Raw genomic sequence first — 19,503 nt, forward strand, 5'->3', positions numbered from 1 at the left:
TCTTCTACGTCCCTCTACACACACATTTTTTACTTCTACTCGTCCCTTCTGGGACAATCCGACCCGACTCCACTTTTTTTTTTGATTTAGGTCTTTTCATTTTTCCTTTTTTATTTTATTTTGCGTAATAGAAATTTTCGAATTTAAATTTTTCACAGTGATATAGAAAATGACACATCTATATATCTCTTCTTAGATCTTAGGCGCCGCTGCAAATCTGAGCTAATGTTCTCAGATTTGCCCTAATTTAAGCTCGTATTTGACTATTAGAGCTAAAATCTTTAAACCCCTCGCATCTCTTTGAGGGTTTGTGAGATTTTAGTTGGTATTTTGATGATTTAAGTTGGTGTTTTGGTTATTTTAGCTATATTTCTGAGATTTATTGGTGTTTCTATTTGTGAATAGAGCTAGACCTAGATATCTTCTACAAGTTCTATCTTTTAAGGTGAAGGCAGATCTGTAAAGATCTGTAAAGTTTTGTCTACTTTTTTCGGCGAAGTTCGGATTTTTTCGGCAATTTTTTTTTTCCAGGTGTACAGATCTGTATTTTCGGTGACGAACAATCGCTGCAACTAAACTAAGTACGCCGACGTGAACAGTATTCGGACGTGAGCAGTATTTTCTGGCGGCAACCAGGTTCATTTCTACCGGAGTTGGTACCTCCGGTTTTTATATCTTTATATTCTAGCTTTTGTTCATATACTTGTAGTTACATTTTGCCGATTTTAAACCCCCGAATAATTTATTAGTTCATACTCATTTTCGTGGCTTTGGATAGTGATGGTAGACTAGGGTCATGTTCTCGCTCATGGACGGGGACGAGGGTAAGGAGAGGTAATTGGGTTAAAGGAGCGTCTAGACTGAGAATAGGTTCTTGGAACATTGGGACGTTAACGGGTAAATCCATAGAACTGGTTAAGATGCTAAAGAAGAGGAAGATTAATATAGCCTGTGTCCAGGAGACAAAATGGGTCGGCTCTAAAGCTAAGGAGGTAGACGGGTATAAGCTTTGGTTTTCTGGTAAATCGAAGTATAGAAATGGGGTAGGCATTTTAATAGACAGTGATTTAAGGGATCAGGTGGTGGAGGTTAGGAGAGTCAATGATAGGATGATGTCGATTAAAATGGTCGTGGAAGGGATCACGTTGAACGTTATTAGTGCTTATGCGCCCCAAGCGGGCTTGCGCGAGGAGGATAAGAGGCGCTTTTGGGAGGAGTTGGACGAGTTAGTGGGAGGCATACCACCTACTGAGAAGCTTGTTGTGGGAGGGGATTTCAATGGGCACATCGGATCTATTTCGGGAGGGTATGATGATGTGCATGGGGGCTTTGGCTTCGGGGACAGAAATGGAGGAGGAACCGCACTGTTGGATTTCGCAAGAGCTTTCGGATTGGTGATAGCCAACTCGAGTTTCCCAAAGAAGGAGGACCACTTGGTAACCTTCCGTAGTTCAGTGGCTAAAACTCAGATAGATTTTTTACTTCTCAGGAAGGATGATAAGGGTTTGTGCAAAGACTGCAAGGTCATCCCGATCGACAACCTTACAACCCGACATAAGCTCTTAGTGATGGATTTAGGGATAAAGATGACAAGGACGAGGAGGGTCGGGGAGGAACAACTTAGGATCAGATGGGGGAGTTTGACAACGGTTAGTGCCCTTGAGATGGGAGAGAAATTGAAGGATATGGGGGCCTGGGATAGTAGTGGGGATGCGAACGATATGTGGGATAGGACAGCTAGTTATATTAGGGTTGTAGCAAAGGAAGTGTTAGGAGTCTCGACAGGTAGTCGTAGTCGGCATCGAGGGGACTGGTGGTGGAATGGAGAAGTGCAAGGGAAAGTGGAAGCAAAGAAGGTGGCGTATGCTAAGTTGATAGAGAGCAAGGATGAGGTGGAGAAGTGGACGAATGGAGAATTGTATAAGATAGCGAGGAAGGAGGCGAAGTCGGCGATTGCAACGGCAAAAATGGCAGCTTTTGAACGTCTCTATGCTGAATTGGAAGAGAAAGGTGGGGACAGAAAATTATTCAGGCTAGCCAGGGACCGGAAGAGAAGGGCACGCGATGTGGATCAAGTGAAGTGCATTAAAGACGAAGACGGAAAAGTATTGGTAGAGGAGAACCTTATCAAACAAAGATGGCAGTCATACTTCCATAAACTTTTGAATGACAAAGGGGACAGAGAAATTGTGTTGGGAGATTTGGAACATACAGGAAGGAGTCACGATTTTGGGGGTTGTAGGAGTATTACGGTCGATGAGGTTAAGGATGCTGTTCGTAGGATGCGTTGGGGAAGAGCGACCGGACCTGACGAGATCCCTGGAGAATTTTGGAAGAGTGCGGGCTCGGTAGGTTTGGAATGGCTGACTAGGTTATTTAATGTCAACTTTACGACGGCAACGATGCCCGTAGAATGGAGATCGAGCATCATGATCCCGCTTTACAAAAATAAAGGGGATAGCCAGAGCTGTGACAACTATAGAGGTATTAAGCTTCTAAGTCATACTATGAAAGTGTGGGAAAGAGTGGTAGAGATGAGGGTGAGGAGAGGCGTGTCTATTTCAGAGAACCAGTTCGGATTTATGCCGGGACGCTCAACTACAGAAGCCATCCACCTTATGAGAAGACTAATGGAGCAATATAGGGAGAGGAAGAGAGACTTGCATATGGTGTTCATAGACTTGGAAAAGGCTTACGATAAAGTCTCACGAGAGATACTATGGAGATGTTTGGAGGCTAAAGGTGTACCTGTAGCGTACATAAGGGTGATCAAGGACATGTATGAGGGTGCCAAAACCAGGGTAAGGACAGTAGGAGGGGACTCAGAACACTTCCCAGTTATGATGGGGTTGCATCAAGGATCAGCTCTTAGCCCGTTTCTATTTGCCTTGGTGATGGATGGATTGACGCGATAAATTCAAGGTGAGGTGCCATGGTGTATGCTTTTTGCGGATGACATAGTCCTCATCGATGAGACTCGTAGCGGAGTTAACGCTAAGCTGGAAGATTGGAGGCGCACCTTGGAGTCTAAGGGGTTTAAGTTGAGTAGGTCCAAGACAGAGTACCTAGAGTGCAAGTTCAGCGAGACACCTCAAGAGGTTGGTGCGGAAGTTAGGCTCGGGGAACAAGCCATCCAAAAGAGAAGTAGTTTTAAGTACCTTGGTTCTATCATGCAAGACAGCGGAGAAATCGACGAGGATGTCACACACCGTATTGGGGCGGGATGGATTAAATGGAGGCTCGCCTCCGGTGTGTTATGTGATAAGAAGGTGCCACCACAACTTAAGGGCAAGTTCTACAAAGTGGTCGTTAGACCAGCTATGTTATATGGGGCGGAGTGTTGGCCAGTTAAGGTCTCCCACGTGCAAAAGATGAAGGTGGCCGAGATGAGAATGTTGAGATGGATGTGTGGGTATACCAGGAGTGACAAGATTAGAAATGAGGCTATTCGATAAAAGGTAGGAGTGGCCTCGGTGGAAGACAAGATGCGAGAAACGCGACTGAGATGGTTTGGACATGTGAAGAGGAGAGTCCCAGATGCACCAGTGCGGAGATGTGAGAGGCTGGCCATGGATGGTTTCAGGAGAGGTAGGGGTAGGCCGAAGAAATATTGGGGAGAGGTGATCAGGCAGGACATGACACATTTACGACTTACCGAGGACATGACCCTAGATAGGAGGGTGTGGAGGACACACATTAGGGTAGAAGGCTAATACATAATAGTTTTATTCTCCCTTATTCGTAGACGTATTAACGCACTGTGATTTTTTGTACTCTGATGTATGTTATTTATGGTATTTATGTTATTATCCAATAATAATATCTACTGTTTTTGTGCTTTGATTATACGATTGTTTGGACCGTATTTGTCATCTACTTATTTACTCTAATATTATTGTCTGACCTTTTTCTATGCTTTTATTGAGCCGAGGGTCTTTCGGAAACAGCCGTCCTACATTGGTAGGAGTCAGGTCTGCGTACACTCTACCCTCCCCAGACCCCACGATGTGGGATTTCACTGGGTTGTTGTTGTTGTTGTAATAGAAATTTTCCTTCTTTTTTTTTTGTCTGAGATAAATTTAGATTTAGATTTTTGTGTTTATTGAAAATCACATTATTTTTTAACTAATTAAAATATATATTTTGATTTTTTTTCCCAATTGAACATTCATAAAAATGTCATAATTATTAATTATTCTACTGTTTAAAAGTAGTACATGGTTTACCATGGATAATACTCATTTTTTTCAGAATATTATTTGGCCATAGAATTGTTAAAATTTCAGAATTTAAAAAAATTCGAATTTTTTTTCCACCACTTTCACTTAAAATCACTCCCAAATAATTCAAAAACAATTCTAATTTATACTAATGTCCAAACGCTACTTCAATTTTTAAATTCTATTTTCAATTTGAAAACAAATATTGTATTTTCTCCAAGTTTTACAATTTTTATATCCAAACGTTCACTTACTTATCCATACATTATGGTAAACTTGTTTAAGTTCTTTATATTTAATAAAAATATAATTTTAAAAATATTTTAGATATATACTTTATACATAAAGAGACTAAAAACATGCATTTCAAAGGAATTAAAAATGCTATTATCCCTAGTAGTTTTCTCTTTTTGATTTTCTTGAATTTTTTGTGTTTTTTCCTCTCTTGATTACGAGGAAATGAGTATATTGACATAACAAGATTTTGTCTCACCTAGACATCTAGAATGTTCTCGATGGGAAGTGAACCTTCGTGCCTTACTATTTTATTCAAAGCAAGTTTTTAAAATAATAATCAGTTTTGAATATTTCTGCAGCTTTTAGCGATTTAATCTCGTTTTAGTGGTCTAATCGGGCTTTCAATTCTACGTTATCATTTGTTATAGCGACCACAAAGAGGGAATTCATTTCACCTATTATTGCGATGTATTATCCGTCATAGCGGCTTGCACAAGATAAAACCTCATAAATCTTCTCAAAAATCCTCATTTTGCAACACACTTTCGAACTTGACGTAGTTAAATCGAGCCCTTCAAGTCAAGTTCAATATCGAGAGTTCTACTTATACGAATTCACTTTCAAAAAGTCCTATGAATTAACATTTTAGCTAAAAGAAAATCCAATCAAACTTAAACATTTTACGAAACTTCTCTCAAAATTTAAGAAATTGATTGATTCTGCTTCTTATCTGAAATAGAAAAGGCAAATGAATAATCTCTTGTTGATGACGGATGACAAATCATCTGATGGCAGTAGAATAATGTCAAATAAGGAATTGTTTAGCCATAATTATTTTGGTGGAAACAAGACCGGGATGTTATTTCAATCATAACAAGAACATCGGGGGAGGATATTCTCCAACAAATTCAACAAATGACCATTTTTCGAGAAATTGGGCTATTTCTTGCAAGTTCATATGCTCCATCAAAAGATGCACTATCTACAACAGAATATACTGATTATTCAACAATTCCACCCCCACCCTACATTGCATATAAAGTTTTGAACAGGGTGATGTTATGTCTATTTATTCTTAAAAATTTCAAAATCGCATGTCGTTTATCAAACTTTGGAGACTTGTAGGCTACTGCTTTCTACATCCCAGATAAACAGGTATCCTTAGTGATCAAATTTGATGTAACCTGAGTAAGGAAGAATAGTCTGATGAATTAAGAATAAGCGGTGTTCTTATCTTTCCGTATTGTGTCATATGTTCTTGTAACTGTTTCAATTGTATGTATATTGATAAGGAGATGAGAAGGCATGAAATGAGCCACATGAACTGACAATTTAATGTATTTATGGGCAAATAATCTTTTCTGGGTATTTGTAATTGTTCATGACTTCTCATGGTAATTGAGATTATAAATTCATTGTTCTTATTGGAATCGAGTATCATTTTCTGACACACTCTTGAATCGGGTGTCACGTTTTAGCGCATAATTAGATTGGGTGTCATATTTCGATGCGCTATTAGTCTGAATTTGGGTCCCATGAGAGGACCAAGTGTATGTGTTGATAGTCTCATGAGAGGACCAGTTGATATATGTCATTCTGTGGAATAGTATGATTACTTGTTTAGAGGCCGATGGGTGAGATTTCTATAATAACCCCATTGATTTGGTGAGTGATTCGAGTTGAGGACTGAGAGTAAATATAGACTTATCTGGGGGTATAACTGTGCAACATTGTGTGGACATATTGTGGTGTCTGTGATATTCTATAGAGTTCAAGCATAAGAGTAGAGGTTGGGTTGTTAGGTTGGGAATCGACTTCTAAGATTTCAACCAGGTGTTAGCAGTGTGGGTCTGGCAAATGAGGGTCAGAACTAGCTATGAGATGTGATTGTAGGGTGACTGGGTTCTGTCCGATAAGAAAGTAGCCAGTCTAGAATAATTGGTAAAGTCTGGTTAACTAGCGGGAATGGGTTAAGGGCAGCATGATGGCATGGGGCCTTGTAAGTGTGTAGGGCTAGTATAGTAGACTCATCAGTAGTGTGGTTTCGAAGAACTTTCTTATGTTATAGAAAGCGTATCTTAGGATCATAAATTGGAGTTGGCAGCGGACCAATAACTAATAGGTGAGTGTAAATGTTACACCCTAGAAAATTTCGAGTTACTAAGGCTACAAATGGCTTAATGTAAGCCAGAGGGGGAGAAAATATTACAAGTATAAAAAATGAAATTCTACCGTAGAAGTATGAGGATAGCATGAGTATAATATTTGGATTTTGTATAATACGATTAGAATGATATGTTAAAAGATATATTGCCTCATAATCGTGAGCTGAGGTAGGGCCCACATGATGGTATTTTATAAAAGGACTTACGATAAGTTATATGGATAATAGATGTGAAGTTAAATACAACTCAAGAAGAAACCTTGAGCCAAATCCAAGTGTAAGCCATTAAAAAAAGAAGAAGGTGTTTTTACGCTACGTTTTTGGGTGATCTAATTTGGGGAGACCATACCAATATCATTTTGTGGTAATTTCGGAAAACTCATAAAATAAAAGTTATAGATAATTGGCCGCAAGTAGAAAGTCTGACACGTGGTGGCTTCAAGGACTTTTAATCCCAAATTTTAAAATGGCTTGACTTAGTTATAAATTTTAATCAGTGTGGGAATATTAATTGATATTATAGATTAATTAACCATGGTTGGATTCTTATGTGGGAATTTTGGATAAATTAAAATGAATTAAGCTAATAGTGGGATAAAGAAATGGTCCCCCACTGCCGCATGGCCAATTTCTATTGGTCCACATTTTAGTAGGGGGCAACTAGGCATATGGGGCAGCATATATGTCTTCTTTTTGACCAATATTTCAGCCCAAAAACATTTTTAAGGTCTAGAACTTTCGAGAGAAGACTTCATGTCCAAATAGAGAAGAGAAACTCTCATCTTTTCCAAATAGAGAGAGAGGTTCGGCCATGGTTGATGGAGCAGCTCCAAGTGTGGCATTTTTCTTCAAGGTCATGGCAGCAAGATGAAGTCTTTAGGGAAATAAAAGCATTGATGAACCAAGCTTCAAATTCCAACAAAGTTGGGTCACTATAACCTAAGGTAAGATTCCATCTTTTTCCTCATCTTGGAAGCAATTTAATCTCTTATAAGTTGATGAATGTATGAAATTATGGGTGTTGATGTTGAGGTGTTGTTGAGCCGTGTTAGGGGGCTGCTTGGTTGAGATTGATGAATTAAATTCAAGTAGTATTTTGGTTGTTGTCATCATGAATTATGTGACGAGAATAAAGGAAATTAAATGGTTAAAGTGAAAATCATTCTTGTTCAATTAGTGGGCTGTTTTGGGTGTGTTATTGTTCTTGTTGATTGGAGGGATTAGGAGTTAAAATTTGTATTGTGTTGGTTGAAAATAATGGGCTGCCTTAATCTGAAAATGATATAATTAATTATAACTAGTCTTTATGTTATTGTTGTGGTTGATTATATAATGGAAATGGAAGAATTTGATATTTCGAGCTGGAGTGGTGATTGGTTGTGGGTTGTTGCGAAACTTATGGTGAAATTAACATAGTTTTCATGCATATGAATGAATGATATTGTGTTTGTGTGTGGGCTGGTATAAATCACGAAAATTTAATAAAGAGATAGTACGAAATAAGGTGTAAAATCATATGTAATTTCCTTGGTGTGTTCACAAGTAATCGCAAGGTTTTGAGCCTCTTTATGTTGTGAGTTAGGGGATGCTTTGATAGATTGTTGTTATTCTTGTTGAGCTTGGAATATTAAGGATAATTAAGGTTTTATGTTGCATCATATGTCAGTTGGGCTGTTTTAAGATTGTCTCGATAAAATGACAAGACTATGGATCATTAAGGATAATTGGAAGATGTAGTAGTTGTATGTGGATTGAAATTGTTGTTGAGTGTTATGAATGGGGGCTGCCTTAACTTACCAATAATGTTATGATAAAGATATTAACTTGTCTTAAATGGAAATTGGAAGAAAGAAAACCCCATGACTAGTGTTGGTATTAAAATGGACAGATTTGGAGTCGTTTAAATTAGATTAGGTTGATTGTCGTTGTTGCTATTATTGTCATAAATTATGTGTTAAAAGTAAAGGGATTGTATATGTTAATGTTTGGGACATATTGGGGCTGTTCTAAACTAAATAATGGAGGAACATCGATTAATGTGGTGGTTGTTATTGTTGCTTATTACAAAACAAAAATGAAAGCATACGACATGTCAAGTTGAAGTTGTAATTGATTTAAGGGCGGCTTATGGTGTGTGGCTGCTTGTGTTAAATTGAAGTTATGATTATGCATTGTATGGTTTCTTGTTGGGCTAATATAGATCATTTTAATAAGGTGTGATTGATGCAACTTATTAGAAGTAATTTGATGACATCGTAGTCGTCATGTTGGTAATAAACGGAAGTTAAATGTTATGTGGGTTGTTTGGAGTATTTTTGAATATTGTCTTGGATTGTCTTGACATGGCATTTGAATGTGTGATTAGTGATGTTTCTTGGTGATTGTATGGTTGATTTGGGAAGTGAGGAAAGTGGGTAGTATAAGGGAGTTGCTGCCCAGAATTTTGTGTTTTGCAAACCCATTTTTGGATGGGACTACTGTTAGTAATTTTAGCATAACTCCTTGTGTAAAGCTCCGTTTTGAGTGATTAAAGATGTTCTGGAAAGCTACTTCATAGGCTAAAACTTTCATGAAGGCTCTAAAATCCAATTTTGCTTTTATGTACTCGAAATATGGTGATTAATTTCAGGGGAGGTGTTGTCCAAATTTTCAGAAATAACCTAACGACGAAGTACGTTTTATGCCTTTCCATAGCCTAATCATAGTTCTTAACCTATTAATATAGGTTGAGATCCTATGGGGCAACATATACGTATTGTGTGCGGATAAATGCTAAAGGTATGTAAAGCTAACCTTTCTTTCTTTTGGCATGATCTTATGAAACAAATGGACGGCGAATGTATAAAATTTCAATGAAGCTCTTATTCTTAAATATACTAGGATGGCGAATGTTCTCAATTTTCAGAATTTTATATCGATATGTCTTGATTCATATGTATGATTCCATCCATCTAAGTTGGTATAAATCATATTTTAGTATAAATCATACTTCTGTATAATTCATATTTGGAATAATTTATAAGGTCAATCGGAGGTTACTTGAAATGAATATTGTCTTGATTTTCAAATGATGGTTCATTTGAATTATTCTATTGAGTCTCAAATGATGATTTAAATGCATATGGTTACTCACTACTCTACTCGTGCATGCCTTAATGTATATTTCACCGAGTCCCGGGGCGGGTATGTATTCATGCACAGTTTCACTACATTGTTCATCGAGTCTCTCACTAGAGGGCCGGATACGGTATATATATATATATGATGATATGATATGATGATATGATGATGTGATGATGGCGCCGGGCCCCATGATGGGCCAAATATGGTACATGTATATGACAGATTCACCGAGTTCACAATGGACCGGATATGATATATGATATAATCAATGTATGATTTTATTTCATAAGGCACAAGTACAATGACTTCTTGAGTATCATACTTATCTCCTGAATCTCTACTTCAAATATGATCTCGTTTATGATATGTTATGCTTTATATACTCAGTACATATATCGTACTGACCCCCTTTCTTCGGGGGGCTGTGTTTCATGCCCGCAGGTACAAATATTAACTTCGGGAATCCGTCAGCTTAGGATTTCCACTCAGCTATTTTGGAAGTGCTCCATTATCCCGGAGCCTAGAATTACGATATAGATATTTTTAATGTATATATTTATTTATCCATGGGTATGACGGGGCCTTGTCCCATCATATGATTCTGTTGATATTCTTAGAGGTTTGTAGACATATATGTGGGTGGTATATAGATGTTATCCAAATGTACCAGTGTGAATTATATTTTGGGAACTTTCCTATTTATAATGGCGGCCTTGTCGGCTTGCATATATGTATATGATATATAGCGGGATGTTCCTACATGTAATAATAGCCTTTTCGGCTTATGTACTACATTGCCTTTGATGTTATAACTCCTCAGGAGACAGGTCGCATTATATATATAAATATGGGATAGTCTTGAGATAACATTCTATTTCCTTAAGTCTCATATCATGTTTAGTTCTTGATTGATTATAGATAACATATGTGTACACGAGAGTCCAGTTTGAGCTATAGTCATGACCATGGGGTTGGGTCGTGACAGTAAAACTACAAGAGTTTTGTGAAAGGAGATAGTGGTGAGTTAATGATTATCGGTGGTGTAATTCTCTATTGATTATGTTTCTTCCTATTGTTTCCTCTATATTATGCGATGAGTATCAGGTTGACCAATGATGTCTACCAGTACGTTTTGTTTGTACAGATACAACTCTTGTTATGCCACTTGGCATAGTCCGATTGCTGGATAAGTGATGTTTCTTAGGTGAAGGCAAAGATGATTCTTTAACAACTTCTACCCTCCTTTCCTTGTGATTGGAGCTGTCATTGTTTTATTTACATTCTACCTCTGTAGAAGCTCTTATATCTGTTTTAGATTAGTATTTTTAGGGGTGTTAGATAATTCTTGTAATAAGACTTGAATTTTTAAATTAATATAAGTGTTTTTATAACTCTGTTGGCATAATATTGTTTTCCGTTTAACTTCCGCAAGTTAATTTTGTTTAGGGGGTTAAGAATTCTCCTACTTAGGTATTAGAGTAGGTGTCCGCACGACCCGATTGGTTGGATCGCAACAGTAAGGGTGGGCATAAATATCAGAAATCAAAAAATCGGATTGAATCAAACTAATTCGGTTCTTCAATTTTTTGGTTCGGTGTCAGTGTTTTATTTTCAAAAGTTCAATTCTTTGATTCAATGTAAGGGTCTCAGAACTTTGGTGCTCCGAAGAACCGAGCTTTTATTATTATTTTTTTAAAAAAAATTATATATATATTCAACTAGCAATTAAACCATTCATGAGCAAAATCAAAGTAGCAACAAATTTACAATTCAGATAGTTAGCTTCAACTATTAATTCTCAAGAGAAATCCAAATGCATTTCTGTCGGTGTACGTCATGTAAAGGAATTTGTCTTCGTTCTTGTTTTTCTCGAGCTATAGTTAGAGGCACAATGTTCTTGTAAAAGAAAAATATGATCTTTTAGCACAATAACCCCTTGTTTGGATGGTTGTTGCTCGTTGTATTGTATTGTATTGTTAGTATAAATACAATGTTTGTTTTGATTGTTAGTTAAATTTTATTGTATTATATCGTTTAAATCCATCGTTAGGTAACGACGAAAAAACTCATTTTGTGTAACGATCGATTTGGTGTGATCGCGTCGTTACCTTAATATTTTCTTCTCATTTTGCCTTTACTTATTATTTAATAATTCTATTTTATCATTTACCCTACTTTTTCTTAGTAACTTTATCCGTACACAATAATTTTTTGTAGGTTTATCATTCAAATTATGGATATGTGACATTATGTAACGACGGAGAACGATACAATTTATCCAATCATTGTATTCATTAAAATAATACAATACGATACGATTCCACACAATACAAAACAACAAGATACATTATGTAATACTACAAATAACCATCCAAACAAAGTGTAATTGTTTCATTATGAGACACATCATCACTTATCATGATTATAAATTTTTAAGTGTTTTAATACTTTAATTTTGTCTTTATTTTATTTTTTATTTACATAAAAAAATATCAATTTAAAAATACCAACCTAAATCAGACCAAAATTAAAAAATTCAAACCAACCAAATTAGCTTGATTGGATATTTGGTGTATATTTTTTTAAAACTGAAAGTCAAAGAACATAATCGAAATTTGATAAAATCAAACTTAAGAACGCAATGCCCATCCCTATGCCAAGGATATATTTGATTAAATTGACCTAAATTACATAAATTTTGATCAATTGGAAGTCAAAGTTGGCAGACTATCCACGTAAATCTCCCATCCCCTCAACAATTTCCGCCGTCGTTCCGGCGTGCCCTTCCGATTGACAGGAGGAATCCATGAACGTCGTCGTTTATGAGGTGTCGACCACATGCCAGGCGCAAAAGTGAGAAAGAAATCTAATACTAGGAGATTAAACACCCTACCTCAACAACCTTCAATGGCTTCCTCCTCTCGTTTTCTTCTCCATTACAGAAAAATCTCTGCCCTTGCATTTTTAATCCTAGTTGCTTGTTTGATTATTGTTTTGAACACTTCGTTGCGAAAGGAAGGCGTGTCTCTATCAGATGTTCCATCGAATCAACTTTACACAGTCGAAGTGGTCAATGAGTTCCCTCACGATCCTGACGCATTCACACAGGTTCGATCTTCTTTTGATTCTATTGATTTCAGCTGATCCTCTACATTTATATTTAATTCTAGTGTCTCTTGCATTTAATTTGTGTAATCGGAAAGAGGGATTGGTAATTCAATTGCATTTGAGGAAAAAATAAGTCTAAATTGGACTTTTTGGTAGTGTAAGATTGAACTAGGATATTACTTAATTTTTTTCAAATGAAGAAGAAGAAACTATCTCAGTTGACAGGGCAATACCCTGGCTTACAATAGCGAAGATAAACAGAGGCCTTGCTTCTCTTATCAAACACATTTTGCAGGACTGGCTGGGTTTCTAATTCTAATTTTTCTTGGGATGTAATGAGAGCTAGTCTTTCGCTTAAAAGCCGTACAAGTATCTGGCATTTTCATATCAGATCATCCTTTTAAATCGAAACAATGGTCAGTTCTTTGGCTGCATTGACAATAAACATCACCAACTAATAGAAAGTTTCAGCAAAACCGACAATAAGAATAAACATTAAGACGGTATCTGATGAATGCAGTGGATATGTGAATTTGCCAATAAAGGGTGCATTCTAGATGAAGTATCTAGAAAGGAGTCTTTGTCCATAGATTTGCTTCTGTTCATTCACCTTTGATGTTTCTGTTTTCCTTAACATTTCTAAATGAAATGACTAGGCCCAATATTCTCTCGAATGTGATTAGTCATTCCCTGTCAACAGATGTGGAAATTGTTTTCCATGCACCTTGATCAGCTATAAGGATGGATTTATGTGTAACATAGGTGAAACTGTTCTGTCTATTTACTTTAAACATGCTTAACATTTACAGTGAAAATCTAAATAAGCAAAGATAAAATAGATTTTTTTTCGGACCATCAGCTTTCAAATGGTAAAATCTTAACTATTGTTGTATATGATTAAAATCCGTGCATGGTGTGCTATTTGATATTAATGTTCTCCCCTCTCTTTGGTTGCTGTTGAAATTTTAAGCTTCTTTGCTTGGTGAGAAACCTGAATATTATGTTTCACTACACTTATCCTATTTCATTCTATTAGAAGTCCCAAAGTAATTGCCAGTTTTAGTATTAATCAGATGGTGCTATTTCTTTTGGTGAGTTATTAGATATTAGTGTTTTTCCCAGCTAATAATACTGAACATCTTTTTTACAGGGATTACTGTATGCAGAAAATGACATCCTATTTGAGTCTACTGGGTTGAATGGGGCTGTGAGTTTTCCTTGGTTCTATAGTTGATTCCAATTGATTATTTCATAGGAAGAATTGATTTACCAGAATATTGTTTTTGGTTCATTACTGATAGTGCTTATAATATTTGATTACAGTCATCTGTTCGGGAAGTCGCTCTGCAGACTGGCAAGGTAATTGGCCTAGATTCTCTGAGTGAAATTGGCCTTGATGCTGAGTTGGTTTATCATTGAGACCTTTCTTTCTGGCATTCGCAGGTTAAGGCTATTCAGAGAATGCCTTACTCTGATTTTGGGGAGGGCTTAACTCTTTTTGGTGATAGGTTTGTGATCTGAACTAAATGGTTTTACTTCTTTTATCTGATGATGGGTTTTTGCTTACTTATTCTGAAAAAAGAGGGAAAAATGCTTTTACTTATCTAGATTCAGCAAGAGAAGAAATTCATGTGACATAAGCAATTAGTTCTTTTTCCAAACAAAATAGTGCCTCCCATTAGTTATAAGTTATACAGCTTGTAAATGATGCTTCTATGGAACATACTTTCTGGGAAAACAAAAAGATGTTTTTGTTGCCCACATGGATATAGGTCCTTTTAGGCTTCTGACTACTCTGATCTTTTATGACTTGATGCCTGAACTGGTGATCTCTATAAGTGAAACTAAGCTTTTATCGTTCTTCTTCTGTGTGTATAGGTGTATGTTGGAGGGGGGGGGGGGGTATTTAAAGAAGAGTTAGTCTATCCTCCTCTTGGTATAGCATGATTATGTCCCTTTTTTTGTGATAACAGTATCCTTCTACCTCCCACCAACACGAACATGTAGCGTCTTTGCTTTCTGCTGGGATTTTAACCTGAGACCTCATAGTTCTCAACTCACTTCGTTGACCCCTAGGCTACACCCTTGGATGCTTTTGCATGATTATGTCTGCTAAATAAGTTGACAATCTCCTCAAATCTGAAGGACTTCTGAAACTCCTTTGATTGGGGAACTACTCTCTATATTCCTTACGGTGATCTAACTTGGAATTAAAAAAAGAGTTTTGACCCTTTTACTGCATGGTATATTCTCAAATTCAGTATTTCCATGTACAATCGATTGTTGCTTTCTCTTTTTATGTGAAAAAGATGGTCCTATCATCTAATGTAGCAATCTTAACATATTTTGTAGGTTGATTCAAGTAACTTGGCGGCAGAGTACTGGTTACATATATGATCGGCATAATCTCAGCAAAGTATGTAATATTTGTTCAGTGTTTTTTTGCATTTTTGTGCTATTGATGTTAGTATCTTGCTCAGATGAATCCCAGTTGATCTGGTAATATTTTTATGATGTTATTTGCAAATTCTCTAGTTTGAAAAAAAGGAGATTTTCCTGTGCTGATCATTTTATTTTGATCTTGTTTGCCAAATCCCAACTTTTGACTCCGAAGTCATGGCCAAAATGGTGAAAAACTTAAAAATGGTATCATGATGTCATTGACTACAACAATATTTTTCTGGAAACTTCTACTTTGGCTACTAGTATGATATTGGGATAATTATTTTTGGCTGCTCAGTTATATTGTCTGACAGGTCTCCCTGTCAGTTGAGACCTTTTCTGAGTTATCACTAACAAAGCATTGCAATAGAGTTTCTTTGACAACCATCTGTATACAGTTAATCTGTAATCAATTATTCTGGTTTATTTTTAGATTGCTGATAATGCTGAACAATGATATGAAAATATTAGGCAATTTCATCTTATTTTCGAGGTTTTGACTTATCTTCCAGTGTATTTTTCAAACTGGAAAAAGAACTCCAAAAACATTTTGATATCAGTTGTCTTCTGTATTCCATCTGCTTGAACCAAAAGATCACCATTCCCAGAAAATGACGCTCAGGTTTTTGTCCAAAGTCTTCTATACCATATAAACTGTCGTTTTGTGATGCAGAAATATGCTATGTATTAATCCTTGCCCATTTGAGATTGGGGAGCTAGAAATGCTAGTATTTTTGTGGTTGAAAGATCTGTATGTATTGATATGTACTCGGTATTTCCTTTATTTTCCCCCTTCCCTCCTCTGGAATTCTTACAGTTGCAAACTTGCAATTTCTCTTCAGTTTGAGAAGTTTCGCCATGGTATGCCCGATGGTTGGGGATTGGCAACTGATGGGAAAGTCCTTTATGGGAGTGATGGATCTTCTACACTGTATCAGATTGACCCTCAAACTATGAAAGGTTTTGTCATCTGAAGGTCAAATTATGATTCAGTTGTTTTATTCTTCATATAAGAATGTTTTATTTTGTTCTTATGCTCTTGTATTTTGTTCTTATGCTCTTGGTTTTTCTCATTCTTGCAGTAGTTAAAAAACAAATAGTTAATTATCAAGGTGATGAAGTACACAGGCTCAATGAACTAGAGTATGTTTATGACGAAGTTTGGGCAAATGTTTGGATGGTATGGACTTGCTCTCCGACAACTGCCTCTATAGAACAATTGATTTCCTATTATTCATCACAATTATATTTATCCAACATGAATCTGAGAAAGGTATTAGGGAGAATCTGTCTTTTTCTCTAATTACGAAGCAGAGCATCTTGAGATTCTTCTTGAAACTTAATCTGTATTTTACTTGTTCTGCTAGTGTGAGTACTTGTGCGCAAGTCCTTTTCTGGTACCTTATATTTGTACTGATGGGGCTACAAGGCATCATCATTCAGACTTAACAATGACTGCTTTGTCTGAACTTCTGGATATTGTACCTTATCACTGAGCTTGGATTAATTGCTGCTCTTTGATTTACCATGTAGTGATTTCTTCGATTCTATGTTTAATTAAGAGCTTTCTTTAATAACATGAGCAACCAAAATAATGGAGGCTATTTTCCGAGTATGTAAGTTCTCAGTGTTGTCAAAGAATCACTTCAGATTCTTATAAAAAAGAATCACTCGGAGACATCTTTAAACCCTGGTGTTCTTGTAGGCAACAGTTCACATCACTTGTGACTGAGCTTCAGTGAGTGCACCAAAGCGCTAATGCATGAGCCTCAACAATCATGGCTTGCACTGTCTTGAAGTGAGTGTGGCACTGAACTTCCTTAGGTGACAGTCCAGTTTAGAAACCAAGGCACTTAAGCATTTACCTGAGTGTCCATAGGCTCCATCTTGCACGAGACATTAGGTATTAATTAGCAAAACAATTGGTTGTTAATAAAATAAGAAAAACTAGTCCGTAAGTTTGAATTGGAGACTCAAAGCTGCATTGTCACAACTGAATCAGGTATTTAAAATGGTTTTTGAATTGATTGAGTTATAAAAAGTGATTTTTGAGCTTGATTGACAAAGCTTTCTGTTTCATATAATTCACTGAATTGTTTCCAACTCCTTTTTATCTATAATTACTTTAGTATTTATAGTTATTTCTGTATTTATGCCTTTCTTTGCCAAAGTGAGCATTAACTGTGATTTGTGCTCAGGTCCTAGCAAACTTTTATAATTTTTTCGTTTGACAACAATACCTGTTCTAGTAAACATCATTGTACAATATCTTCTGTTTGATTCTTGAAGCCCAAACCATTTGATTAATTTCTTTTACAACTTAAGTGTGGCGTAGGGTTAATTCTGACGCAATGTCAGCCTTCCTCTGCAGACTGACTGTATAGCTAGAGTATCACACACGGATGGCTCAGTTCTTGGATGGATTCTCCTCCAAAATTTGAGGTTCATCTATCAACTCTTTCCTAGTAGCATCATTCCAGTATTTGGAATTTTACTCCTTGAAAAAGTTGGATTTAGAGTGAAATGATGCATCAGCTTCTTTTTCTTATGCAGAGAAGGATTGCTACACAATTTGAAAAAGGTTAGTGTTCTATAGTAACTGCTTTAGGTTCTGTTTATGATGTTTACTTGGACCTTTCGAACATTTTCTTTAACACTAATTTTTCTGCAGCAAATTGATGTGCTGAATGGCATAGCATGGGATAGGGATGGTGACCGCCTTTTTGGTAAGCTCCATCATATTAATTCTATTGTTCTCTATTAACAAGTGTACCATAACAAGGAAATATCATCACGCCAAATTATTTTTTTATTCAGTCACAGGCAAATGGTGGCCGAAACTTTATGAGATTAAGTTGCACCCTTTGAAGACACCATTCAACGGAGACATCAAGGAGATGTGCATGCCCCCGGCATTTCCATTTTGATGATCCCTACGGTGGATTATTCCTTTTCAAATTCTGAATTATTCTGTTAGTGCATCAATTTTTGGGTCTACATAGATAGATAGAACCACATACAGGTTTTGGGAATGTACTGTGTACACAGATTTTTGTATATGTACTTCCTTTATGTAGGTTCTTTTACCTAGTTTCATGCCCAGAAAAGCAGCAGCAAATTGTAGGTACTCAACTCAATTATTATATGGTGTAGAGTAAAATGCAACTCAAGCAGATGGTCGACTCTATTATTCGATTTTTCATTTGATTTTTACGTTGACGCCTCAACTCCAATAATTGATTAATATCTTGCAAGATAATAACAATGGGTGCAGTTAGAAAAGCAAAAGAAATGGAACCTTCATCAAACTCTACTTGAAAAAAGAATGATTATTTTGTTGGGGATACCTCTCTGATCAAATACAATTACAGTCTCTATAGGGTTGGTCTTTAGTTTTTGCTCCTAATGTTCATTAAATTGTGGGTTAAATTATCATTAATTGTGATCTAATTTTGTAAGGTAAAAGTTGTGTAACATCTAATTCGCAAGGCATAAGTTTAGAGAATTTTTGCCCTTATACGGCAAAAGTTTTATGTGAATAAGATATGTCTCTTAATTAAGGCATAATTTTGTAGGTTTTGAATTTGAGCTTATGCCTCTATCGGCGTAAGTTCTGTAAAAATTAAGTTATACTTTGTAAGACATAACTTGTTAGTGTGGACATTTTAACATTTTATTAAATTGCAATTTTAGCAATTGTCCATTGATGACATTTAATGTCATCTTTATTCTATTTTTCATTAGTGCATAAAATGTCTTTCATTATCATCTTTAGTTAGTGCAAGACTAAATCATTCTATTATGTATTTTTAACATAATTATCACTAATAAGTGGTGCACTAAATCATAATGGTGCACTAAATGATGATAATGATGGCATTCCATTATTTTTTCATTTTTGTATGATTTTCTCTCCTATAAATAGAGAGGTTTTCTTTGTTTTGAAATGTAAGATAAGAGAAGAAAAAATTGAGAGAATTAAATTTGTCTAAAAAGAGAGTTCTTATTAGTTGAAGGGAGGTGTTCTTTGTGTGGAGTTTTAAACTCAACTATTGTCCAGAGTTTGTTGAGTTACATTTTGTGATAAGGTTGTTGTATCCTGAAGGGAACAAGTCAAGAGGACTACTGCTGGACCAGTGAAACGATTTACTGCAGTGGGCTTGAATCTCTTTAAAGAGAGCGAGATATCCGTGCCTTAGCCAAGAAGTG

The 19,503-nt window shown here is 36.2% G+C and overlaps 1 protein-coding gene across 2 annotated transcripts; it reads left to right on the forward strand.

Annotated features, from left to right (window-relative positions):
- Positions 1-12,359: 12,359 nt before the first annotated feature.
- Positions 12,360-18,467, forward strand: LOC129896530 (glutaminyl-peptide cyclotransferase-like). 2 transcript variants are annotated; one of them, XM_055972456.1, is made up of 11 exons: positions 12,360-12,852; positions 14,003-14,059; positions 14,176-14,211; positions 14,296-14,360; positions 15,205-15,268; positions 16,137-16,254; positions 16,377-16,567; positions 17,666-17,736; positions 17,848-17,875; positions 17,966-18,020; positions 18,112-18,467. In XM_055972456.1, the coding sequence occupies exons 1-11, from the start codon at positions 12,583-12,585 to the stop codon at positions 18,219-18,221; spliced, it is 1,065 nt and encodes a 354-aa protein (XP_055828431.1). In that variant the 5' UTR covers positions 12,360-12,582; the 3' UTR covers positions 18,222-18,467. The 2 variants fall into 2 exon arrangements, with proteins under 2 accessions (XP_055828431.1, XP_055828432.1); XM_055972457.1 differs by having other exon boundaries at positions 12,362-12,852; positions 16,377-16,474.
- The last annotated feature ends 1,036 nt before the right edge of the window (positions 18,468-19,503 follow it).

This window comes from Solanum dulcamara, chromosome 7 (assembly GCF_947179165.1).
Source record: "Solanum dulcamara chromosome 7, daSolDulc1.2, whole genome shotgun sequence".
NCBI classification, from domain to species: domain Eukaryota; kingdom Viridiplantae; phylum Streptophyta; class Magnoliopsida; order Solanales; family Solanaceae; genus Solanum; species Solanum dulcamara.